The sequence below is a fragment of the Myotis nattereri genome (genome assembly GCF_964212035.1).
Source record: "Myotis nattereri genome assembly, chromosome: 3".
NCBI classification, from domain to species: Eukaryota; Metazoa; Chordata; class Mammalia; order Chiroptera; family Vespertilionidae; genus Myotis; species Myotis nattereri.
This window is the reverse complement of record NC_138077.1, coordinates 149,627,851-149,653,599: the sequence shown is the minus strand read 5'-3', so window position 1 is coordinate 149,653,599 and position 25,749 is coordinate 149,627,851. Positions and strand designations below refer to the sequence as shown.

General features: G+C 47.4%; 1 protein-coding gene across 1 annotated transcript in view; it reads right to left on the bottom strand.

Annotated features, from left to right (window-relative positions):
- Window positions 1-10,018: 10,018 nt before the first annotated feature.
- The window catches only part of LOC308516737 (guanylate-binding protein 1-like), a gene marked incomplete at its 5' end in the record, with an annotated part of 40,640 nt that continues 24,909 nt past the window's right edge, over window positions 10,019-25,749 (bottom strand). Inside the window, 5 exons of the mRNA XM_081087813.1 lie at window positions 10,019-10,491; window positions 13,224-13,417; window positions 13,657-13,759; window positions 14,138-14,350; window positions 25,212-25,492. Coding sequence (XP_080943939.1) covers window positions 10,375-10,491; window positions 13,224-13,417; window positions 13,657-13,759; window positions 14,138-14,350; window positions 25,212-25,492 — 908 coding nt within the window. The 3' untranslated portion in view covers window positions 10,019-10,374. The remainder of the gene's footprint in view (window positions 10,492-13,223; window positions 13,418-13,656; window positions 13,760-14,137; window positions 14,351-25,211; window positions 25,493-25,749) is intronic.

The following is a 25,749-nucleotide window of genomic DNA, read 5'->3' as shown; positions in this document are numbered from 1 at the left end:
CCGTTCAGTCACCATACCAGCTGCTGCGTTTCTTTTTCATACATTGAATGAATATTACTTGAGTACACAGATGCTGCGGCCACTGGGGAAAATGAGGCCGAGAAAGTGTGTTGTCTTAAACCTTACTGAGGGAGAGACAATAGACAACAAAAGATATACAATGACTTCAGAGGTTGATAAGCGCTCTGAAAGAAGCAGGGAAGGGCGAAGACAGCAGGTAGTTTGTGTAGGAGGGTCAGGACAGGCTTTGCTTTGGGGGAGCTGATATTTAAACCCAGAACTGAAGGAAGAAGAAGCAACCTTGCAAAAAATGTTTCTGGAAAGAAAAATAGTAGTTGAAAAGGCCCTCAAAAGGGGAACCAACTTGGCATGTTAAAGGAATAAAAGACCAGCATGTCTAAAGTGTAGTGATGCGGGGGAAAGTGGTTCCAGATTAGGGTGGAGAGGAAGGCAGGGGCCAGGTCACACAGAGTCTTAAGACCACAGAAAGGAGTTTAGATTTTACTCTGAAGCAGCTATTGGGAAATCTTAAGCAGAGGAATCATATGACCTTAATTACATTTTAAAAAGAAAGTCGAGCTGCCTTGGAGGTGAGACTGTGGGTGGGCAAGAGTAGGAGCAGGTAGATCTGTTTGGAGGTTGTTAGAGCGAGAGTTGAGGTAGGGGGGCTAGGGTGGAGGCAGTGGAGGGAAAAAAGGCTGAAGATCTCAATATTCATTATTATACTGACACTAGAGGCCTGGTGCACAAATGCACTGGCAGGGGAGGAGGGTGTCCCTCAGCCCCACTTGTGCCCTCTCACAGTCTGGGACCCCTCGGGAGATAACGACCTGCTGGCTTAGGCCCGCTCCCGGCTGGCAGAGGGCAGGCCCAATCCCTAGGAGCCTGCCCCGCAGCTCCTGGTCGGGCTCAGAGCAGGGCCGATCAGGGGGTTGGGGAGCTCCCCCCTGTCACGCACAGAGCAGGGCCAATCAGGAGGTTGGGGAGCTCCCCCTGTCATGCACAGAGCAGGAATGATCAGGGGGTTGGGGAGCTCCCCCCGTCATGCACAGAGTAGGGCCGATAGGGGAGTTGGGGCAGCGCCCCCTGTCACACACAGAGCAGGGCCAATCAGGGGGTTGGGGAGCTCCCCCCATCAGGCACAGAGCAAGGCCGATCAGGGGGTTGGGGCGCCTTCCCCTGTCACGAACAGAGCAGGGAGGATAGGGAGGTTGTGGCCCCGCCCCCTGGGTTTGGACACTGGCCCCTGTCATGCTGCTCCAGGGGCCAGAAGGCCTCGCTGCTCCGCTGATCCCAGTGCTGGGAGGCCTCACGGCTCCGATGATCCTGGTGCTGGGAGGCCTTGCAGCTCCGCTGATCCTGGTGCTGGGAGGCCTCGCTGCTCTGCTGATCCTGGTGCTGGGAGGCTCCACTGATCCCAGTGCTGGGAGGCTCCACTGATCCCGGTGCTGGGAGGCATATTACCCTTTTACTATATAGGATAGAGGCCTGGTGCACAGGTGGGGCCCAGCTGGTTTGCCCTGAAGGGTGTCCTGGATCAGGGTGGGGGTCCCGCTTGGGTGCCTGGCCAGCCTGGATGAGGGGATGATGGCTGTTTGCAGCTGATCACACCCCCTTCAGGGTGGGGGTCCCCACTGGGGTGCCTGGCCAGTCAGGGTGAGGGGCTGAGGGCCGTTTTCAGGCTGGTGGGTGACTGAAGCTCCCAACCTCTCCTTTTTTTCTTTTTCTTTTTTTTATTCTGGGATTTATTTACCTTCTATGGCTGTCACTGGAGCTGAGACCTGGCTTTAGCTCTGAGGCTCGGCTCCAGCTCTGAGACCTCGGCTGCTGAAAGCAGGTATCTGGTTTGTTTGGGTTCTATAATTGAAACACTGTTTCAACTCCAGCTCAGCCGGCTGGCTGAAAGCATGGGGATTGTTTAGCCTCTATAATTGCAACATTGTTTCTTAGAATGCAAGCTCAGAGGCTGGCAGCAGCAGGCAGGGAACCTTGGCTTCCCCCTTCACTGGAGCAAGCAAGCCTCCTGTTTGCTTCAGCTGCCTGGCTGCCAGCCGCCATCTTGGTTGGCAGTTAATTTGCATATCGCCCTGATTAGCCAATGGGAAGGGTAGCGAAGTTACGGTTAATTACCATGTTTCTCTATTATTAGATAGGATTCCCTTATCTCCTCTGTTTCAGCACTTGCTCTCCACTATCAGCTATATCTGGTGTCAACTGAAAAATTATATGGGCTAGATGTTTTGTCACTGAGAAGGATTTATTCAGAAAAAAGAGAGGGTTGTAACCCGGTGCATGCAGACATGGCAAGCCATATGCACACTCTGGCCTGCATGCCAGGATGCAGGGGCATTTATAAAAGGGGAAAGGGAATTAAGGAAGGAGAGGTTAGAACCATAGAGGTTTACTATAAACATAGCGTTCTTCCTGTAGGCTCCTCCTGGGCAGGGTTCTCCAGATTAAGGTAGCTGTGAGAACTTCCATCAGCCCTAACTCCTCCTGTACACCCTCCTGACTGATTATATTTGCTTCAAGTTTCAGTTAGTCTTTATCACGGAGTTCTCCTAATTCAGATACTCTCTGTTTACCCTCACTGGAGTATACACTGCTAATCTCCTGCTAATGTGAAGGGGGACCAATTGGTGGGGCTATGGCAGACCAGGAGTGGGGATCTGTGGATCTGTTTATTGCATGGAAAGGCCTTTAAATATTCTCCTGTATTTAGTCTTTAGCCTTTGGAGAGTTCTTTGGGGGTAAAGTGAGTTGCCGTTTTGGCTTTCTTTATGAATGTCCCAGGATTCAGCTTATTTTAATAGGCTGTCAGTTACCACCTGCCCATTTGCTTTATAACTGCTATAATTTTGTTGCCACTGTCATTCCTCTTTTTGTTTGTGTTCTCACGGGGCTTAAAAGAATCCCCTTACTGTTATTTTAATGGGTCTTAAGTAGAGAGAGAATGTAAATGTGTTTGATTTGTCATCTCATTGTTATTGGTTTTCACCAAGCATGTCAAACTCCAAGGCTAACACGGGCCAAATAAACAAGGTTTAAGTTTATGTCGGCCGCAAAAAAACAAAAGCTTCAATTTTCATAGAAATGTAGGTATATTTCGATAAAGACATGCTGAATACAAAGGGCTGAAATAAATAAGTAATCGTTAATGGGTATTCGTTGTGGGCCGCATGCTTGGTTTACACACGTGTTCATTAAATAATGTAATGACCGAATGCTGGGCATTTGAATACTTTTTTTTTCATGTGCCAAGCCTTGTGTTATTCTTTATACTCATGTTGGTGTTTAATGAGAAATATAAGTAACTCCCTAGAATTAATAGCTAATAGGTGTATTTTCCTTATATTTTCGGTTGGTTTGTGTTCTGAATAAGAAGGCAGTATCTCCCTTACATAGATAAAGCCTTTTCGATTGCCTCATATAAAAGACTAAAGATATTTTGAAGTATAGCAGAAAGAAAACAGTAAAGTATAGGGGGTAAGCTAAACTGCCCGGTTCAAATCCCAGTTCTGCATTTTTCTAGCTGTGTGACTTTGTACAAGTTACTTCATTTATCTGTGCTTCAATTTCCTCATCTGTAAAATGTGGATATTAGAACCTTACTTATGTGCTATTAGATGATTTAATAGACCTGGAGAAACTGAGAGCTGTGCTTGGTTCTTAGTAAATACTATAAAATTGTTTCTTAAGAATAAGGGAAAGAGAATCTTTAGGAGGGGACTGCTGGTTATTCCCCAATATTTAGTATTCTCTTTTTAGAAAAAAATATTTTTATTGATTTCAGAGAGGAAGGGAGAGGGAGAGAGAGATAGAAACATCAATGATGAGAGAGAATCATTGATCAGCTGCTGGGGATCGATGGTATGTGCTCTTGACCGGAATCGAACTCGGGACCCTTCAGTCTGCCGACCGGCGCTCTATTCACTAAGCCAAACCAGCTAGGGCTATTTAGTATTCTCTTGTTTTATAATAGTAGAACTTCTAAATTTCAGCAGAATACATGGGTGCTTGGTAGAAAAACTACATTTCCAGCCTCTGTTGTAATTGCATTGGCCATAAGATGAAATTCTAGCTAATGGGACATCAGTGGACACTGGATGTGCTGCTTCCAGGAAATGTCTTAAAGGGGTAGAGTGTGCCTTGATCACTCCCTTGGTTTGTGGTTCCCCTGAGAGTCTGAGTGCAGACATGATGGCTATAGCCCCCTTGGACCACCAGGTAGAATCTGCAAATTGAAGATGGAAGAGCAGTAGGATGGGAGAGAAGGAGCCTGAGCCCTAACGTCAGGGAACCACCACTCCAGCCCTGGACTATACTAGTATTTACATGAGAGGGAAAATCAATTTTGTTTTACTTATTTATGTGGGTTTTCTGATGTGCAGTCATGGTATGGCTCGGACGGTTTAGTCTTCTAGTTTGCTTATCAAAGGCATCCCACTTTACTTTTTTTTTTTTTAAGATTTTTTTCTTGAGTTTTATTTTTTAAAATATATTTTATTGATTTTTTTTTATAGAGAGGAAGGGAGACGGATAGAGAGCTAGAAACATTGATGAGAGAGAAACATCAATCAGCTGCCTCCTGCACACCCCCGACTGGGGATGTGCCCACAACCAAGGTACATGCCCTTGACCGGAATCGAACCTGGGACCCTTCAGTCCACAGCCCGACGCTCTATCCACTGAGCCAAACCGGTCAGGGCCCACTTTACTTTTACATGGGCCTTCCAGGTGACAGGAAGGAGATCAGGGTAGAAGATACTGGCAATGCCTCATTATCTGGAAATGCTTCTCAAGAGGTAGCTGTCACTTCTGGGTACTAAGTATATTTTCCTTTATCTTATAACCCTAGAGCTGTACTAAGAAGTACTAGGAAAAAAATGATAAGTCCAAGTTGGAAGTTCCTAAAGAAAATTCCACCTTACATTCTTGCTATAAAGAGTTATGTTCTTGGAAGTTGCTGGGAGTAGATCTTAAGCATTCTCACTACACACACACACACACACACACACACACACACACACACACAATACTGGTGTAATTAACCTAATTATTAATAACAGGAAAGGAGCAAAGGGAAGACTAAATATTATAGGCATGTCACTTGGGCAGCTTTGCCAGGAAGCTGCAACTTTACGCATCCCAGGGAGCCACTGGTCCATTCCCTCAGATCCCTGGGGGAAGGGCCTGGATAGGGGGAGATAGATGCATGCCCTGTAAATCTGAGGGGGCTAGTAAAGGTGCTTACTGTCAGTCACGCTTGGGAATAGGTCATTGGCCAGAGTGGGCATGGTCACTGCAAGCACAGGAGGATTTGAAATCTTTAATGCCCTTAAACAAAGGCGTTGCTCTCTTGTGCTCTTACACTTTGGGCTCTTTGGGGACTCTTGCTGTAGAGGGTATACTCTCTTGGCTCCCCGACAATCACCTGGGCCCTGGGCTATGTGGACCCACACACAATGGACTAATTGACTACAACTAACCTGATGCTGAACTGGACCTGGCTGCAGTATGAAATGGAAACTCTGGACACTGGCTTTGCTTCTAGTTCTACTGAAGCCCCAGCTGCACTTCTTGCTGGACTGGACTAAGCGAAATGGGACTTTGGAAACCAGGGATGTAATTCCATGCAAATAAAAATTATCCTTTGGTACAAGTCCCAGAAAATTTTTTTTCTCAAGATATCATAAGGACTGCACCCCCAGCACTCAGTGGGGAAAGGGATACCCCATTTCCACTGGTAACACACACACACATCGTTAACTGTGAACTATGTGAGGCAATGGAGGTGGTAATTATATCGTCTTGGTAATCGTTCCACAATGTACCCTATATAATGAAAGCCTAATATGCTAAGTGTCCGACCATTTGTTCGACCAGTTACTATGATGTACACTGACCACCAGGAGGCAGACTCTCCAACCGGTAGGTTAGCTTGCTGCTGGGGTCAGGCTGATCAGGACTGGGCAAGACAGGCCAAACATGCCCTGGAGCCCTCCCATAGTTCCTCCCTGGCCCCGATTTATCGTCCACTGGTGGGCTCCCTCTGCATGGCCTATAGGGATCTGGATGAAACCAGCTCTCCAACATCCCCTGAGGGGTCCCGGATTGCAAGAGGGCACAGGCCAAGTCGATGGAACCCAACGGTGCACCAGTCCATACACCGGGCCTCTAGAATGTGTATAAAATCATTGCATTTGCCAGTGTGGCTCAGTGTTTGAGCAATGACCTATGAACAAGGAACTCATCACATTGATTCCTGATGATGGCTCATGTCTGGGTTATGGGCTCGATTCCCCTATAGGCAGCCAATCCATGTTTCTCTGTCATTGATGATTCTATCTCTCAATCCCTTTCTTCTCTCTAAAAATAAATAAAACATTTACAAATAATAAAGAGCCCTAACTGGTTTGGCTCAGTGGATAGCGTGTCGGCCTGCGGACTCAAGGGTCCCAGGTTCGATTCCTGTCAGGGGCATGTACCTTGGTTGCGGGCACATCCCCAGTGGGGAGTGTGCAGGAGGCAGCTGATCGATGTTTCTCTCTCATCGATGTTTCTAGCTTTCTATCCTTCTCCCTTCCTCTCTGTAAAAAATCAATAAAATATATTTTTTAAAAAATAAAAATAATAAAGAGATAAAGTCACATTTCACACATTAAATATATACAATTGTATTTATCAAAAAAGTTATGTCCATTTTTCAAACTCATATAGTTATTTTAAATGCAAGATTTTATTTTTTGGTATGTATTGTGAAAGTAAAGCGATGCTTTCCAGCCAAGTAATAATAACTGCTCAAACATTACATATTTCAAATATTGTAATAGACATTGTACATTTAGCCACAGAAAGGCTGCCCAGGGTAACTATGTATCTATTATCTATCTGCCTTCTTTCCTGTCTGTCTATCCACATGAGCATTTGACTGGATTTACAGCAATTTAATATTAGCAGTGCTTACTTGAATCAGTGAGAAATTTTTCATAGTCCCTGAACAATTTTTAAAAGGGTGTGGACTCGGTGTGTGGGTCCGGCTAATAGTGTTTGAATACGTCACTGCACAGGCGAGAATCCCTGTTAGAACCTGGTAGGAATTGCTCTTCTCAGGAAGGGAATGTTTCCTCTCTCAGTGTGGCTTCGCCTCCGGAATTCCTGGTTCACATGCAGGACGGAGCTCTAAAGCTTTTAGAGGCCTCTCTCTTACAGGCTTTCTGCAGACTCTCAGCTCCTGGAGGGTTTCAGTGGGGACTGCCCTTTGCTCCTCCAATTTGTCCTAGTGTGCAGTGTCCTTTTGGCACTGCTGCTGGCGGCACAACATGCTTTCTGTCATCTAGATCCCCAGAGCAATGGCAGGAAGGTAAATCAACACTGGGTTCTCTGGGTCTATAAAGAAGGAATAATGAAGAAATTCTTTATGGAGACAGAGAGGAAGAGAGAGAAGACTGGACTCTAAATAGTACAATAATTTAGATAACTATCAAATTCCTATAATATTCAATATGATATTAAACAATCAAACATTAAACTTTCAGGGAGAAGCATGAGGAATGGTGCTGGGATGATAAAATATTCATTAAGTTGTTTACTTGTGTGTTTAAAAATTTTTATTGTATGGTTTAGTACATGCCAGGAGCCCTTCTAGATGACTGAGTCCATGATAAACAAAACAGGTAATGTTCCTGCCCACTTGTATTCTAGTGGAGGAGACAAACAATAAACATGAACAAACTCTGGTGATAAAAGGTAGTGAAGTTCTGTGAACAGTAATAACAATATTGGCCACTAGATGGAACCCGTTGCTTTCTTCATTTCTTCATTTCTTTACCAATCAACTCCAAGAGAGATACTGTGAGCATGACACACTGTTAATTAAATAGGTTTTTGGGGCCAGGTGATAGGCACTATCTCTCTTTCTATCTCTCCCTCCCAAATTGGATTATTTTTTCACTAATTGACTGATAAGGGAATACGGTTAAGACATACTAAGGAGCCATCTGAGACATGTTGGGGTAGAGAGATTAGAGAAACTCCTTCCTAAATCAGAAATCCTCTCCCCTCAATTTCTTGGGCATTTAGTTTTCTGTGTTATTTAATCTCTGTCTTCACCACTAGACTATGAGCTCCTTAAGAGAAGGCCAGGGAGGGTTGAGGGTGCCAGGGGGGTAGGGGGGGAGGTAAGAGATCAACTGAAGGACTTGTATGCATGCATATAAGCATAACCAATGGACACAAGACACTGGGGGGTAGGGGAGGCTGGGGGAATGTCAAGGGGGAGAAAAAAAGGAGACATATATAATACTCTTTGTAATACATTAAGCATTCCTATCTAATAAAAAAGTAATATGCAAATTGACCATCACTCCAACACACAAGATGGCTGCCCCCATGTGGACACAAGATGGCCAGCAGGGGAAGAGAAGTTGAGGCAACCAGGCCAGCAGGGGAGGGAAGTTGGGGGGTACCAGGCCAGCAGGGGAGGGAAGTTGGGGGGACCAGGCCAGCAGGGGGAGGGCAGTTGTGGGGGACCAGGCCAGCAGGCGGAGGGCAGTTGGGGAAACCAGGCCTGCAGGGGAGGGCAGTTTGGGGTGACAGGCTGGCAGGGGAGGGCAATTGGGGGCAATTGGGCTGGCAGGGTAGCAGTTAGGCATCAATCAGGCTGGCAGGGCAGTGGTTAGGGGGTGATCAGGCTGGCAGGCAGAAGCAGTTAGGGGCAATCAGGCAGGCAGGCAGGCAGGAGAGCATTTGGGAGCGAACAGTCCTGGATTGTGAGAGGGTCCCAGATTGGAGAGGGTGCAGGCTGGGCTGAGGGACATACCCTCCCCGTACCCCGCCCCCCCCATGCATGAATTTCGTGCACCAGGCCTCTAATTTAAAAAAAGAAAAGAAAAGAAAAGAAATACATCACACACACACACACACACACACACACACACACACACACACAAAAGAGAGGGACTACAACTGTATTCCCACTCCTTGGCAGAATGTGATAGGTACTCAACCAATGTTTCTTGAATGAATGATCCCTGTAGACCAAGCAATGGCTGCTTTTCATGAAGCTTCATCTAACTCCCTAGGGATTCTGTTTTGTATATAGTTTGGGGCAAAAAAAATCTCTGAGTAAGTTTTCCTGTCTTGTGTTTGATGAAATCCTGTTAAAAAACTCACAGTGAGTGGAAAGGGTAGGATGTGTGTGTGTGTGTGTGTGTGTGTGTCTGTGTGTGTGTGTAGTAGGCATATTATGTGTCACTGAGTTCTGAGCCATATATTTTCCTTTTTCTGTTTGGATAAAAGCCTAACACACAATGGATATATATATTTAATTTATCTTTATTGTTGAAAGTATTACAGCTATCCCCCTTTTTTTTTCATTGACCTCCCCCATACCCCCTTACCCCCCACAGTTGACAAAGTTTTAGTGCTCAGCGAAACTTAACAAATACTAGGCACATGCTTTTGTCAGGGATAACTCTAAAAATAAGGGTCTTGAATCTTCTTCTCTACAATAAGTAAAAGTAACATCGTAAAAACTACAAGGGAGTTAGAATCTAAGGAAATTCATACATCATGATTGACCCCATAATCTCTTGGTCTTAGAATAAAGATAGAAGCATAGAAGATCGTGTGTGTGTTTAGTTATATTTCTACCTAAGTATTTTATTTTTAAAAAACAGCTATTGTAATTGGTATGGTTTTTTAAATTTTGGTTTCCAGTAGTCCATTGCTTTTATATAAAAATACAGTTGAATGTGGATTTTTGTGTATTGACCTTGAATCTTACAACCTTGTTAAACTCACGAATTTGTGCCAAGAGTTTTTCTTGTTGCTGTTTTTGCTATTTTGTTGTAGATTCCCAGGGATTTTTCTATGTGGATAATTAAAGTGTGTGAGAATAAAGGCAGTTTTATTTTATTCTTTCTTATCCTTCTTTCCTTTCCCTCCCTCCCTCCCTCCCTCCCTCCTTTCTTTCTTTCTTTCTTTCTTTCTTTCTTTCTTTCTTTCTTTCTTTCTTTCTCCTCTCTCTCTCTCTCTCTCTCTCTCTCTCTCTCTCTCTCTCTCTCTCCTTCCTTCCTTCCTTCCTTCCTTCCTTCCTTCCTTCCTTCCTTCCTTCCCATATTGTAGGAAGCCTTTCATTATACTGTTTAACAGGAGTGGAGAGATTGCACATCCTTGCTTTATTCCTGAGTTAAGGGAAACGCATTCCATTTATTATCATTAAGTATGTTAGGTGAAGGCGTTTTGGTAGATTTCTTTTATCAGCTTAAAGAGGGCCACTTTTTCTCAAGTTGTGACACTTTTTCCAAATTTTAAAACTGCTTGAGTTATGCCTTGAGTAGACTGACCAGGGAATCTCTTTCCTTTATGTCTTTAGATTAAGATACACTTCTTCCTGCTTCTTGCCATGTTATTCTTGAGATTCTCTATTTCTCTCTGAAGTTGTCTGCTCTCATCTTGGAATCCTTCCTTTTGTAACATGGCCTGTTCCTAAAAAGGGACAAGTAAAGAGTAAATCAAGTACAGCAGTAAGCAAATCTCAACTTCTAGCTAGTTTCCACATTTATGGTTTTTTTTTTTTGAGTATTTTCTTCTTGAAGTTTTCTGTATCGTAAATATTCATTACTAGAGGCCTGATGTATGAAATCCAAGCACACCTGTGGTCCCTCAGTCTGGCCGGCGATCGAAACACAAGCATCTGGCGTGGAAGGGCAGGTCCCAGCTAACCTCTGGGCCCTGGGCGGCACCTGAGCCCCCGGGCCCCCGTATACACCTCTCCTCCTGAGTCACTAAGCCTGCCAAGCTTCCTCAGTGCATGGGAGCCAGGCATCAGCCCTTCTCCCACATCCCTCCTTACTACCACTGGTCGCCATCTTCAGGGTGATTGGCAGGGCAATGGGGCCCCGCTTGCATTTGCCTTGTCCTGCCGCTGCCCACTTACCTGGTCCACCATCCTGCTGTGGTCCTGCTCTCATCAGGGCCCATTGGGGCCAGCAGCACCTCCACTGCCGCCCACTGCCAGCACTGGGTCACCGACGCCCGCCATGTTCCGTGCCGCCCCCTGGTGCTCAGCACACATCATAGCGAGCGGCCGAACTCCTGGTCAAACTCCCAGTCGAGGGGACAATTTGCATATTAGCCTTTTATTATATAGGATACTTTTACCTGGACATCCTAGCTCCATGATTGCTTATCTTGAGCCTCCTTTAGCTAAGAGAGATTTTGGCTTATACCTTCTAATATATTGATAAACTTAAATTCTCATTAATTCTATATAACCTATGTGGGCAATCTTTTTTTAAAAAAATATTTTTATTGATTTCTTACAGAGAGGAAGGGCGAGGGATAGTGAGAAACATCGATGAGAGAGAAACATCGATCAGCTGCCTCCTGCACACTCCCCACTGGGTATGTGCCCACAACCAAGGTATGTGCCCTTGACCAGAATCCAACCTGGGACCCTTGAGTCTGCAGGCCGATGCTCTACCCACTGAGCAAAACCGGTCAGGGCTATGTGGGCAATCTTAATCATGTTTCTTTTCAAATCTTATAGACTCTTATACACACACACACACACACACACACATACATATACATATACTCAGACTTTTATATACATACACATGACAGAAATAAAAAATTCTCAAAATCAAAGGAAGTGTCCATATCTTAGATTAGGGAATTTGATTTAAGCCTCCACAGCTTGGTGGCAAGAGTAGCAGGACAGAAGTAAGGACATCAAGGCCCCTAACTGTCCATACAGGATTTCTGCACATAATTCACTACACAAACTAGGAGTAGGGCATAGCAGTCAGGCGTGGAAGACACAGGTGTGAGAGGCAAGGAGTCTTTCTGCTCATAAAGGTTCTCTTAGAACTGTGTCATACCAGGTGTGACAGAAAAACAGTGATTGTAGATTCCTCTAAGTCAGTGGTTCTCAACCTTGGCTGCACATTAGAATCACCTGGGAATCTTTTTAAAATCCTGATTTCAGGGCCTCATCCTCTGGAAATTCTGTTTCTTTGTTATGGGGTGGGGCCACAACATTAGTAACAAAGAAACAGAATTTCCGGAGGGTGAGGCCCAGAAATCAGGATTTTAAAAAGATTCCCAGGTGATTCTAATGTGCAGCCAAGGTTGAGAACCACTGCTCTAAGTGGTGAAGGTGGTTCAGATATTACCAATCTGTGTGACCCTGAAAAAGCTCATCTTTTCTGAACCTCTGTTTTTTCTCCTAAGGTATAGGTACACAGCAATTCTTGCTTCATATAATATTAAGCAAGAGAAACAGGTAAGATATAGTATTTACAATACCTAGAAGATAATAGCTACCATTGGTTGAAGAATCCTATATAATAAAAGGCTAATATGCAAATTGTCCCCCCAGGAGTGCAACTGCTCGCTTTGATGTGCACTGATCACCAGGGGGCGATGCAGAACAAAGGATGGCCCCAGCTGGCAGCTTGGGGAAGTTCCCTGCCATCAGCCAGAAGGAAGGCCCAGATTGGCCCTGATCGCTGGCAAGGCCTAGGGACCCTACCCATGCACAAAATTTTGTGCACCAGGCCTCTAGTCTATATATATAAAAGCCTAAGAGACTGTTCGACTATTCGACTGGTAGTTATACTGTGTGCTGACCACCAGTGAGCAGACGCTCAATGCACAGGCATGAAAACATGGAACAGACTGATGAATCTCTAAGGAAAGGGGGGAGGGCAGAGGGTGGGAAGAGATTAACCAAAGATCTTATATGCATACTAGAGGCCCGGTGCATGGATTTGTGCACTGGTGAGGTGCCTTGGGCTGGCCTGCGAGAATTGGGTCAAAAACGGCCTGGTGCATGGATCAGTGCACTGGTGGGGTCCCTCAGCCTGACCCACGGGGATCGGCTCAAAACCAGCAGTCTGACATCCTCTGAGGGGTCCCAAATTGCGAGATGGCACAGGTCAGGCCAAGGGACCCTACAAGTGCACAAATTCATGCATCAGAACTATAGTGTACTGACTGATAAAGGACTGGATATGAGATAAAGGATAATAAAAAAATTTTTAATAACCAGACATAGGCAGGCTCCAAGTCAGGCAGACAGACAGGGATTGAAAGGTGTAAGTGGGCAAGCAAGGTCCTTCCAGGTTTTGAGTTCTAATAGCCACACAAACAGGTCAGGGAGAGTGTTCAGAAAACAGAAAAAGGGGAAACATCTAGGTGATGCCATTACATACCTGAAGTTTAAGAGACAGAGCCCTCTCTTGCTCTGCCATTAATTGGGCCCTCTCCTGCTCCATCTTCTCAGTCAATTGTTTCACATGTTCCTGGTAACTCCTTTCTCTCCCCTCCATCATCTGCTGATCCTTCTTTTGCATTTCCTCCAGCATTTTTGCTGCAGCCTCTGCAGATTCAGCTTTCACACGTTGCACTGCCAGGAAGAAAGGAAGAAGACAAATTCATGTGGGTGACTACCTTGCTTTTTCCTCTTGGTGAACTTATCTGTCATTGTTGCTGCTGACTGAATTTGCCCCAGTGAGACTGACTTTGGCTAGTAATAGTCATCTTTGCTCATCTGGCTCTTGTTTAAGGAACCCAGGTTCTCAAAGCCAAATTATTTAAACTTTTAAAAGCTGTTGAAGCTATCTAGTCTCTTGACTTGCTCCTCACCTTCAATCAGCTTTTCACTTTTTGTGAGATTCTGGTCTGTCTGTAGAATTGCATCAATCACAGACTCCTTGGACCTCAGGTATGCGTGAAGAACTTCTTCACTCTAGGACCCAGAGAAAATGGCATTAGTAATAGGAAATCGCAGGAAGCACTTATTCCTATTTGCCCCCCATTTTTTCCTGTAGGAATTGTTTGCTTGGCCCTGGTCCCTGTGCTGGTCAACGTGTCCCTGTCACAGGGTGGGCACATGCTCCAGGTTGGCCAAGCCTGGTATCCTATTAAGCAGAAACCTTTGTAAGTGATTGAGACCTCTGAGCGAGGTCTCTACTTTTGGAGCTGTTGGTGCTGTGGTCCCATATGGGGTGAGGAGTGAAGCCATCATGGAGAGAGCAGATCCAAGGAAAGGAGGTGGAAGGAGACTGGGAAGAAGGGAAGTGTGGGGTTCAGGGGAGAAACAGAGGGACAGATAAATGCTGGTTACCTGTATTCCCTTCCTGGGTGCCTGATGATACTTTTTCTTCAGCTCGTTCACAGTCTGCATTAAGAGACGATATCCTCCTGATTTAGAATAAACCCCCTGCTTTATATCTTCTTCTAAAGAATGGAAGATATCCTTAAGTAAATCTGAGCAGCGATCCGATGATGCTTTAATATTCTCTTTAAAAAAGTCTTTTCGCCTTATTGCTAGCTGGGCCTTTAATGTGAAAATAGGAAGTAGAAAGAGTACAGAGAAAATGTTAGCTTGACCTCAGCATTTTTGGAAAGGCTTTTCAAAAACCAGTCTGTGACCCTGTAAAAACTTACAGGCACCTCAGCAGGACCACATCCTTCCTCCTAATCCTGTCTTTCTGTTGAAGACCCTTTCTCTTGGAGGTGAAGTTCATGGCAGAGATTGCTGGCTTTATGTCAGCATTGATGCTACCCACCTGCCAGTCACAGTGGGCCATGGCATTTTGCACTGCAGCCGAGTTCACTATCTGGGCCGAGGCCATGACTGTGTTCTCCATGCAGGGCAGGTTCCCACTGCTGATGGCATTGACATAGGTCAGAACTAGGTTCTCTGGTCCCACAAATACACCTTTAGAAAGAAACTTCTGCTTTTCAAATTGGACCAGCGATTGCACATGGAAGAAATGTGGCTCAATATAAGCTTGCTCAAGATAACTAAGACTACATTTTTCCTTGCTTATGGCTGTAATATTAAATTTGTCCACTACAAATAAGCATGTAACTTGATGAGAAGCTGTGATTACTACCTTCATGCATTATCTAAATTATGAGGAGTATTAGTTTCTGGATGAAAAGAAAAATATGTTCAAAGCTTTGTGTCAATAATAATAAAATTGGGAAACCAAGATGGCGGCATAGGTTAACGCCGGAGTTTGCTGCCTCGAACAACCACTTCAAAAATACAACTAAAAGACGGAACATACATCATCCAGAACCACAGGAAGGCTGGCTGAGTGGAAGTTCTACAACTAGGAGGAAAGAGAATAGCATACCGAGACTCAGAGGAGGTGCAGTGCTGAAGTAAAATACTAAGGCGCAGAGTGCATGCGGAGCGGGCTGGCGGCTGAGGGCGCGGTTGTCTGTTTCAATCGGGAGGGAGTCTCAGACTCTGAGCTCCAGATCCGGGCGAGTATCTAGGGACCCAGACTCAAACGGGAGAAGCAGGACTGTCTGGCTTCGGTTGGAACTCGAAGGCAGCTTTCTCTCCGAGGTTTGCAGCGGTTGCTGGGACTCTGAGAGGCAGAGCCCCTGGGGACAGGTCTGAGAGCAGCCATAACTGCTCGCTCTGCCCGCCCTGTAGATCCCCTGGGACCCGTCCCGCCCAAACCCTGCACAGAGGCATTTGCCGGATAGCCTCAGGCAAAGGCTAGATTAGCACCTCCGTAGAGGACAGAAGTTCTCCCACTGCAGACACAGCTGATTCTCACAGCCACTTGGCCTGGAGGTCAAATCTCCCCCCAGTATTACTTACAACAATCAAGGCTTAACTACAACAAGACTGCGCACAAAGACCACTAGGGGGTGCACCAAGAAAGCATAAAAATGCGGAGACAAAGAAACAGGACACAAATGTCAGAATTGGAGGATATAGAGCTCAAAACCACACTTTTAAGGTCTTTCAATAGTTTTCTAGAAACTGCTGATAAACTTAATGAGATCTACAAGAAATCTAATGAGACCCTCGATGTTGTGATAAAGAACCAACTAGAAATTAAGCATACACTGACTGAAATAAAGAATATTATACAGACTCCCAACAGCAGACCAGAGGAGTGCAAGAATCAAGTCAAAGATTTGAAATGCGAAGAAGCAAAAAACACCTAACCGGAAAAGCAAAATGAAAAAAGAATTCGAAAATACGAAGATAGTGTAAGGAGCCTCTGGGACAGCTTCAGGCATACCAACATCACAATTATAGGGGTGCCAGAAGATGAGAGAGAGCAAGATATTGAAAACGTATTTGGAGAAATAATGACAGAAAACTTCCCCTACCTGGTGAAAGAACTAGACTTACAGGTCCAAGAAATGCAGAGAACCCCAAACAAAAGGAATCCAAAGAGGACCACACCAAGACACATCATAATTAAAATGCCAAGAGCAAAAGACAAAGAGAGAATCTTAAAAGCAGCAAGAGAAAGAAACTCAGTTACCTACAAGGGAATACCCATATGACTGTCAGCTGATTTCTCAACAGAAACTTTGCAGGCCAGAAGGGAGTGGCAAGAAATATTCGAAGTGATGAATAGCAAGAACCTACAACCAAGATTACTTTAATCCAGCAAAGCTATCATTCAGAATTGAAGGTCAGATAAAGAGCTTCACAGATAAGTAAAAGCTAAAGGAGTTCATCACCATCAAACCAGTATTATATGAAATGCTGAAAGATATCCTTTAAGAAGAGGAAGAAGAAGAAAAAGGTAAAGATACAAATTATGGACAACAAATAGGCATCTACCAACAAGTGAATCTAAGAATCAAGTGAATAAATAATCTGATGAACAGAATGAATTGGTGATTATAATAGAATTAGGGACATAGAAAGGGAATGGACTGACTATTCTTGTGGGGGGAAGGGGTGTGGGAGATGCGGGAAGAGACTGGACAAAAATCGTGCACCTATGGATGAGGACAGTGGGTGGGGAGTGAGGGTGGAGGGTTGGGTGGGAACTGGGAGGAGGGGAGTTATGGGGGGAAGAAAGAGGAACAAACGTAATAATCTGAACAATAAAGATTTAATTTAAAAAAATAATAAAATTGGTTCTTCTTATCCTATCTAATAATAGACAAACATGGTAATTAACTGTTTCTCTGACATGCTTTTCATTGGCTAATCAGGGCGATATGCAAATTAACTTCCAAGAAAGATGGCAGTAACTGCCAACAAAGATGGTGGTTAATTTGCATACACACAATGATGGGAGGCGAATGGGGAAAGACGGAAGAATGGTGATCAGCAACCCAGGTGGCAGGCAAGAGCTGGGTGGCGGGCAAACACCACCTTTCCCCACCCCTCAGCCAGTGATCACCATCGAAAAGCCAGGTGGCAACCCCCTGGTGGTCGGGGTTGCCGGATGGCCTGTGGCCCTGCGATCGCCATGGCGATTGGAGGGCAGGAGGGCCAGGGCGCAGGCCAGGCAGCAACCCTGGACCTCTAGAACCTCTCTTAAAGGTTCTCTTAAAGCAGTTGGTGAGGGACCTTGGAGAGTCCCAGGGAGCCCTGGTGCCAGCAAAACAGACCTGGGGCAGCTTTACCCAGGAAGGTCCAGGGAACAGCCACTGCAGCCCGCCCCCACCCCAGCGCAAGGCAGGGCACACTGGGCCCGAGGACTCACCCCCTCCCAGAGGCCCCTTGTTTGCTCATGCAGCCCTGGTCACATCTCCGGAGCAGCTACAAGGCACAGAAAGCACCAGGGACGGCTGCTTGCCTCCACCAGCATTTGCAAAGACAAGGCCGGAGGGTGTGAGGGCCGCTCACATCTCCTTCTCCGTCCTTTTGCTCCTCCTCTGGCTGCTCAGCTCGCCCAGCTTCTTATCCAGGCTCCTCTGCAGCTGGGCCCACTTGGCGGGGTCCAGGGACCGGTCCTTGGCCCCACTACCGGCGTACAGCACTCCCTCCCTGCTGGGAGCCGGTCCATCCTTGCTGTTTCAAGGGACCTGGCATGTATGGCATACTGTTCTTAATATGTTTGCTGACTTTCTAGGCACTATGTGTTTTAACCAAGGTCTCCTCTCTGAGAAAGGTTGTTTCCCCAGGTAGGGATTTTCCCCTGAAGTTAGGGAGGGAATAAAAACCTCTTAACTAAGTGCCAGGCGGGTAATTAATCACTTTAACTACGAACAATCATGCTTAAGCTACATAATCTTTACTCCCTGGAATGGAGATAAGAAACGCCCTAACCTTTGAAATAGAGATTGATAGGATTGGAATCAACTGGTATAAATACAGATGTAAGAAGACAGAACGAGGAGAGACAGAAATTGGCACAGAACCTACACAGAACGTTCTCTAGAGACAGAAGAACTTCGCTGGAGAGAACATGGCAAAAGATCCTGGACAGAAACTGGCCTCAGAACCTAGAGACAGAACCTAGCGAGAGAACATGGCAAAAGATCCTGGACTGAACCTGACTACAGAAATTGGCAAGAGAACCTGACTAGAACCTGGTGACTGAACCTGGCTGGAGAACCTGGACAGAACCTGGCTGGAGAACCTAGCGAGGGAACATGGCTACAGAACCTGGTTGGAGAACCTGGAGAACCTAGCAAGAGAACATGGACACAGAACCTGGCTGGAGACCCTAAGCAGAACCCCTCTGGAGATCCAGACCAGAACTTGGCTGGAGATCCTGGCTGGAGATCCTGGCTAGGCTGCTGATCAACTGAACGCTGTCTCCGTGTCCTTCCTTCTTCGCCGACTCCGTCTACACCTTTGGGGACCCCTGGACCTGCTGGGGTTGGACCCCAGCACCTCCCGGCTGATTCTCTGCCGGGCGTGGGCGCGGGCCCTCTCCCCACAGCCGTGGGTCTCGGGCGGGCAGTGGCTGAGGCAGTAGCGGTGGCTGCAGTGTGGGCAGAGCTGGCCCAGAGTCACAACGCTGGCCCGGCACTTGGGGAGGCCACAGGTGTTATCAGCCTTCATGGCGGCTGAGACCAGGGCGTTGAAGTCCTCCGTGGAGGTCAGATCCAGGGCCGAGGTCCTTTTGCATCTTTCTTCTTTTTCTTTTCTGGTAACTTCCCCAGCCCCGGGCCTGCGGCCTGTGGGCCCTCCTTGGCTCGCTGCTCCTGCCTGCCCCTCTCCTTCTGCAGTCGCTCCAGGTGCACAGCCCTCAGGTCCACGCTGCTCAGCTCTCGCCTGTCCAGACGGGTGGGACAGGTGGGACTGGTGGAGCTGATTTTTTTTTTTTTTTGGCCGTGTGCACATAGCTTTAATTCTTAAATAATTTATACTCCTCTGAAACAAATAAAACTCTGCGGCGCCGTCATCACCATGGCGATCGGAGGGCTGGAGGGCTGGGGTGCAGGCCAGGCGGCACCCGGGCACCCCAGCACCTGACATGCAAAGGTCCGGATGAAATGACTTTTCCCAACCACATCTGCAAATATCCTGGGGAAGGCATCACTGAAGAGTTCACAACAACTCTCTTAGTTGGCGAGGAAGAAAAAAGTTGACAATGGAAACAATCCCTTACATCAAAGTTAAGGTCTCTCTGAGTGAAAAAGAATATTTCCAATGTAAAGGAGGGAGCAGGCAAAAATAATAAGTTCTCATGACTTCCACTGAAGATTGAGCATATGACAGAGTCAAAACGAACATACAAATTAAAACAGACAGTGGACATTCAAATGACCTGAATCAACTGTCACTGTTTGTCCCAATAGCAGCAATTTTTATGTGATAATATAGTTTAACAGACATACAAAACAAGTCACATGATAAGATAGGTTCGGCTTCTAAAGTAAATTGAATATGTTCTTTAAAAATTCTAATGTCCTTCCTTCTGACTATAATTCTTAATTTTCCAATCAGAAAATTACCCCAGGTGATCCAGTAACACGTAGAACTCCAGTAACCTAACTTATTTAAAAAAACCACATCCCAACCATTTTTAAAATATTTAAATTGATATTTTAGGGTTAAAATTATAGAAGATATTTAGATCCAAATACATTTTCTGAATAGAAAATATTTCAGTTTTTGATTTAAAAAAAAACATAAAAAAATATATAAGTGATACATTTTCCCAAGGAACTCTGAATTAGTACCTTTCCCTCTAACTTTCTTCAAATTGAGAGAATTTATGGAGTTCCCTATACTGCACAAGTTTTAATGAAAGAAAATAAGACTTTCTAAGAGCATCAAATACATGTTTTCTTATTTACAAACATATACACTTCTCTCTCTCTCTCTCTCTCTCTCTCTCTCTCTCTCTCTCTTTTTAAAATATATTCTTACTGATTCAGAGAGGAAGGGAGAGGGAGAGAGATAGAAACATCAATGATGAGAGAGAATCATTGATCAGCTGCCTCCTACACACCCCGTACTGGGGATCAGGCCAAAATCTGGGCATGTGGCCTGACCTGGAATCAAACTGTGACTTCCTGGTTCATAGGTCGATGCTAAACCACTGAGTCACACCCACTGGGCTCAATTCTTATTTATAAATTCATTCCAAGGACATACACAGCTTGAAAAGCTTTGGAAGCAGTTTCAAAAAAACCCAACTAGCTTTTAAATAACAAGAAAACAGTTATAGAAGAAAGTTTAAATTAAAAGAAAAAAATTGTTTTAATTTATTCAAGAGTGGGAATATCCTCCATGAAAATGTGTACCTTGACTGTGGATGGCTGGGTGGCCTTATCACACCTTAGGAATTCAAATGCTTTTTACAATGAAAAGAAAGAGAGTTTCATCTCATTTCTCTCCCAGGGTAGATGTCTGTCAATAGAAGGTGGACATCAATAAAAGGAGGGGCTTGCACAATCAATCCAGAAAGTCAGCAATCTATGAATAATCCAGAACCCAGTATTTATCTCCTCTGCCACACACCCTCCCTCCCAGACAGTGAGCAAGGTAATTACCCTCAAGTCAAGCTAAGTGCCCCCCAGTCACAGTGGCCAATGCTGACATACAAAGCATACAAATAATTCTCACTCTGGCATAAAAGTGACAACTTTCTTGGAAGAAAAGCAGATACTGTAAATTTCTCAAAGTCTTCCTGAAACATTTTTTAAAGTAATTTTTATTTCTTTAGAAAAAATGCATACATGGTAAACCATCTGTAATAAAAGGCCCATTCTATAAAATTTTACCTGGTCCTACTCATATCTGCAATCATAATCATATTTACAGACAAATATACTAATAAAAGAGTAATATGCTAATTAGACTGGGAGACCTTCCAGATGTTCTTCTGGAGAAAGCCATGGTGGTGGGGCCGAGGTAGAGGTGGTTAGAGGCCAAGAGGGGAGGGCAGTTGTGGGTGATCAGGCTGGTGGGGGGTGGGGCTGTTGGGGGTAAGCAGACCGGCAGGGGGGGCAGTTAGGGGCAAGCAAGCCATCAGTGGGGGTCAGTTGGAGGTGATCAGGACAGTGGGGGGGGCAGTTTGGAGTAAGCAGGCCAGCAGGGGACAGTTGGGGATGAGCAGGCCAGTGGGGTTGGAAGGTAGGGGCGAGCAGGCCAGCAGGGGGGCAATTTGGGGTTACCAGGCTGGCGGGGGGCGGGGGGACATTTGGGGGCAAGCAGGCCGGCAGCAGTGGGGAGGGCAGTTGGGGGCGAACAGGCTAGCAGGCAGAGTGGTTAGAGGCAATCAGGCAGGCAGGCAGGCAGGCAGGTGAGCGGTTAGGAGCCAGCAGTCCCGGATTACGAGAGGGATGTGAGACTGCTGGTTTAGGCCCAATCCCTGTAAACTGGCAGGAAATTTTTCAAGGGGTCCCAAATTGGAGAGGGTGCAGGCCAGGCTGAGGAACACACCCTCCCGCATGCACGAATTTTGTGCACCAGGCCACTAGTCTAATCTAATAAAAGAGAAACATGCAAATTGACTGCACCTTCACTATGCCCCAAGCCATGCCCACCAGCCAATCAGAGTGACTATATGCAAATTAATCCAACCAAGATAGCAGCTGGAAGCCTCGGAGCTGGAGTAAGCAGGAGGCTTGGTTACCCTGGCGATGAAGGAAGACAAGCTTCCCACCTGCCATGGCTGGCTGTAGCCTCCGCTTAAGGCAACAAAGTTGCAATGATAGAAGTTAAATAAATCCCAGATACCTGCTTCTAGCCAGCCTCCACTGAGAGCTGCAAACAGCCATCAGCCTCTCACCCAGGCTGGCCAGGCACCCCAGCGGGGACCCCCACACTGAAGGGGCTGTGGCCAGCCTGCAAACAGCCATCAGCTACTCACCCAGGCTGGCCAGGCACCCCAGCAGGACCTCACCCTGATCCGGGACACCCTTCAGGGCAAACCAGCCGGCCCCCACCCAAGCACCAGGCCTCTATCTACACTAATAAAAGAGAAACATGGTAATTGGCGTACGACCGCTACCCTTCCCATTGGCTAATCAGCGAGATATGCAAATTAACTGTCAGCCAAGATGGCGGCCGGCAGCCAGGCAGCTTGAAACTAACATGAGACTTGCTTGCCTCAGTGACGGAGGACTGCAACATTCCCCACCTGCGTGGCAGGCCTCTGAGCCTGCAGTTTCAAACATTGTAACAAATACAGACGATAAACAAAACCCCAGAAACCAGCTTTCAGAGAGCTGGGATCTCAGAGCTGGAGTTGATACAGGGTTTCAATTAGAACCGAAACAAACCAGATACCTGCTTTCAGGAGCAGAGGCCTAAGAGCTGGAGCCTCAGAGCTAAAGCTAGCCCAGAATAAAAAAGAAAAAAAAGAAAAAAGGGAGCAGTTGGGAGCTTCAGTCCCAGCCTGAAAATAGCCCTCAGCCCCTCACCCAGACTGGCCAGGCACCCCAGTGGGGACCCCCACCCTGAAGGGGGTGCAGGCAGCCTGAAAACAGCCATCAGTCCCTCATCCAGGCTGGCCAGGCACCCCAGTGGGGACCCCCACCCCGATCCAGGACACCCTTCAGGGAAAACCAGCTGGCCCCCACCCATGCACCAGGCCTCTATGCTATATAGTAAAAGGGTAATATGCCTCCCAGCACTGGCATCAGCGGAGCTGAGAGGCCTCCCGGCACCGGGATCAGTGTGACAAGGGGCAGCGCCCAAACCCCCTGATCGCCCTGCGGCTCTGTGTGTGACAGGGTGCAGTGCCCCAACCCCCTCCCCCCACAGGCCCTGCTCTGTGTGTGACGGGGTAGAGCCATAACCTCCCCATCGGCCCTGCCCTGAGTGTGAGAGTGGCGGCGCCCCAACCCCCTGATCGGCCAAGCTCTGTGGGTGATAGAGGGCGGCGCCCCAACCACCCCCCCCCCCCACGGGCCCTGCTCTGTGTGTGACAGGGTGCAGCGCCCCAACCCCCTCCCCCCACGGGCCCTGCTCTGTGTGTGATGAGGTAGAGCCATAACCTCCCCATCGCCCTGTCCTGAGTGTGACAGTGGTGGCGCCCCAACCCCCTGATGGGCCCTGCTCTGTGCGTGACATGGGGGAGTTCCCCAACCCCCTGATGGGCCCTGCTCTGTGTGTGACAGGGGGTGGCACCACAACCTCCCCATCGATTCTGCCTTGAGTGTGACAGGGGGCGGTGTCCCAACCCCCCAATTGGCCCTACCCTGAGCGTGACTGAGGGTGGCATCGCAACCTCCCAATCTGCCCTGCTCTGTGCATGACAGGGGGCAGCGCCCCAACTCCCCAATCGGCCCTGCTCTGAGCCCGACCAGGGGCTGCACCTAGGGATTGGGCCTGCCCTCTGCCACCTGGGAGCAGGCCTAAGCCAGCAGGTCGTTATCTCCCAAGGGGTCCCAGACTGCGAGAGGGCATAGGCCGGGCTGAGGGACCCCCCCCCCCCCGAGTGCACAAATTTTTGTGCACCAGGCCTCTAGTCTAATCTAATAAAAGAGAAACATGCATTTTGACTGCACCGTTGCTATGCCTCAAGCCACGCCCACCATCCAATCAGAGCGACTATATGTAAATTAACCCAAACAATATTGCGCTGGCAGCCACAGAGCTGGAGCAAGCAGGAGGCTTGGTTGCCCTGGTGATGAAGGAAGCCAAGCTTCCTGCCTGCCCTGGCCAAGGCAACAAAGTTTCAATTATAGAAGATAAATCAATCCCAGATAACTGCTTCCAACCATCCTCAACTGGAAGCTTGGGTGGCTGGGGGCCGTGGCCAGCCTGCAAACAGCCATCAGCCCCTCACCCAGGATGGCCACACCCTCATCGGGTGAGGGTCCCTGCTGGGGGGCTTGGCCAGCCTGCATACAGCCATCAGCCCTTCACCCAGGCTGGCCACACACTCATGGGGTGAGGGTCCCAGCTGGGTGGCTGTGGCCAGCCTGCCAACAGCCATAAGCCCTCACCCAGGCTGCCTAGGCACTCCAGCGGGGACCCCCACCCTGAAGGGGCTGTGGCCAGCCTGCAAACAGTCATCAGCCCCTCACCCAGGCTAGCCAGGCACCCCAGTGGGGATCCCCACCCTGAAGGGGCTGTGGACAGCCTGAAAAAAGCCATCAGCCCCTCACCAAGGCTGGCCAAGCCCCCCAGCGGGGACCTTCTACTTCCTCCAGCTCCATGTCTGCCAGCCACCATCCTGGTTGGGTTAATTTGCATTCTAATTAGCTGGTGGATGTGGCTTGGGGTGTAGCAAAGGTGCAGTCAATTTGCATGTTTTCTTTTATTAGATTAGATAGAGGCCTGGTGCATAGGTGGGGGCTAGCAGCTGGTTTGCCCTGAAGGGTGTCCTGGATCAGGGGGGCATCCCGCTGGGGTGCCTGGCCAGCCTTGGTGAGGGGCTGAGGCTGAGGGCCGTTTTCAGACTGGCCACACCCCCTTTAGTGTGGGGGTCCCCACTGGAGTGCCTGACCAGCCTGGGTGAGGGGCTGATGGCTGTTTGTGGCTGGCCAAGCCCCCCAGCAGGGACCCTCACCCCATGAAGGTGTGGCAGGCCGTGGTGATTGGCTGATGGCTGTTTGCAGGCTGGCCAAGCCCCTCAGTGGGGACCCTCACCCGATGAGGGTATGGTCATCCTGGGTGAGCGGCTGATGGCTGTTTGCAGGCTGGCCACGGCCTCCAGCCACCCAAGCTCCCAGTGGAGGCTGGCTGGGCGCAGTTATCTTGGATTGATTTATCTTCTATAATTGAAACTTTGTTGCCTTGAGTGGAGGCTACAGCAGGCCAGGGCAAGCGGGAAGCTTGCCTTCCTTCATCGCCAGGGCAACCAAGCCTCCTGCTTACTCCAGCTCCATGGCTGCCAGCCGCTATGTTGTTTGGGTTAATTTGCATATAGTTGCTCTGATTGGCTGGTAGGCATGGCTTGGGGCATAGCAAAGGTGGAGTTAATTTGCATGTTTCTCTTTTATTTGATTAGATAGTACTTTGCTTTCTGAGACACTAATCTATATATACATAAGAAAAAAATTACCACTAATTCCTTTTGAAATAAATGGTCTACATCCTTGAAGGAATTCTTCATGAAGACTTCAATGGCCTCTTTCTCACTGGCCATGTGCAGGTCCAGGAGCTCTTGGAGGGTTTCTGTGGGCAGCTGAACCTTCTTGGCCATCTGCTGGTCATAGTGGGCAATGGCCTTTTGCACAACAACCGAGTTCTCTATCTGGGCCAAGGCTAGGATGGCGTTCTCCATGCAGGGCAAGTCCCCACTGCTGATGGCATTGATATAGGTCATCACCAGAGTCTCCAGCCCTACAAATAGAGAATAAAAGATAATGTTTGTTGTAGGTGGGGTGAGGAAACAGTCCATCCTCTATAAATCTGATGATATCTCTCAGCAATCATTTGGCTCACAGCATCTGTGTCCTCAGCATCACCTAGAAGTTTGCTAGAAATGCAGACCTCAGCCTGTGCTCCAGATCAACTGAATTAAATCCTCCTCTGGCAAGATCCTTGGGTGATATAGATACATATCAAACAATGAGAACGTATGTTCCAGATACCATATG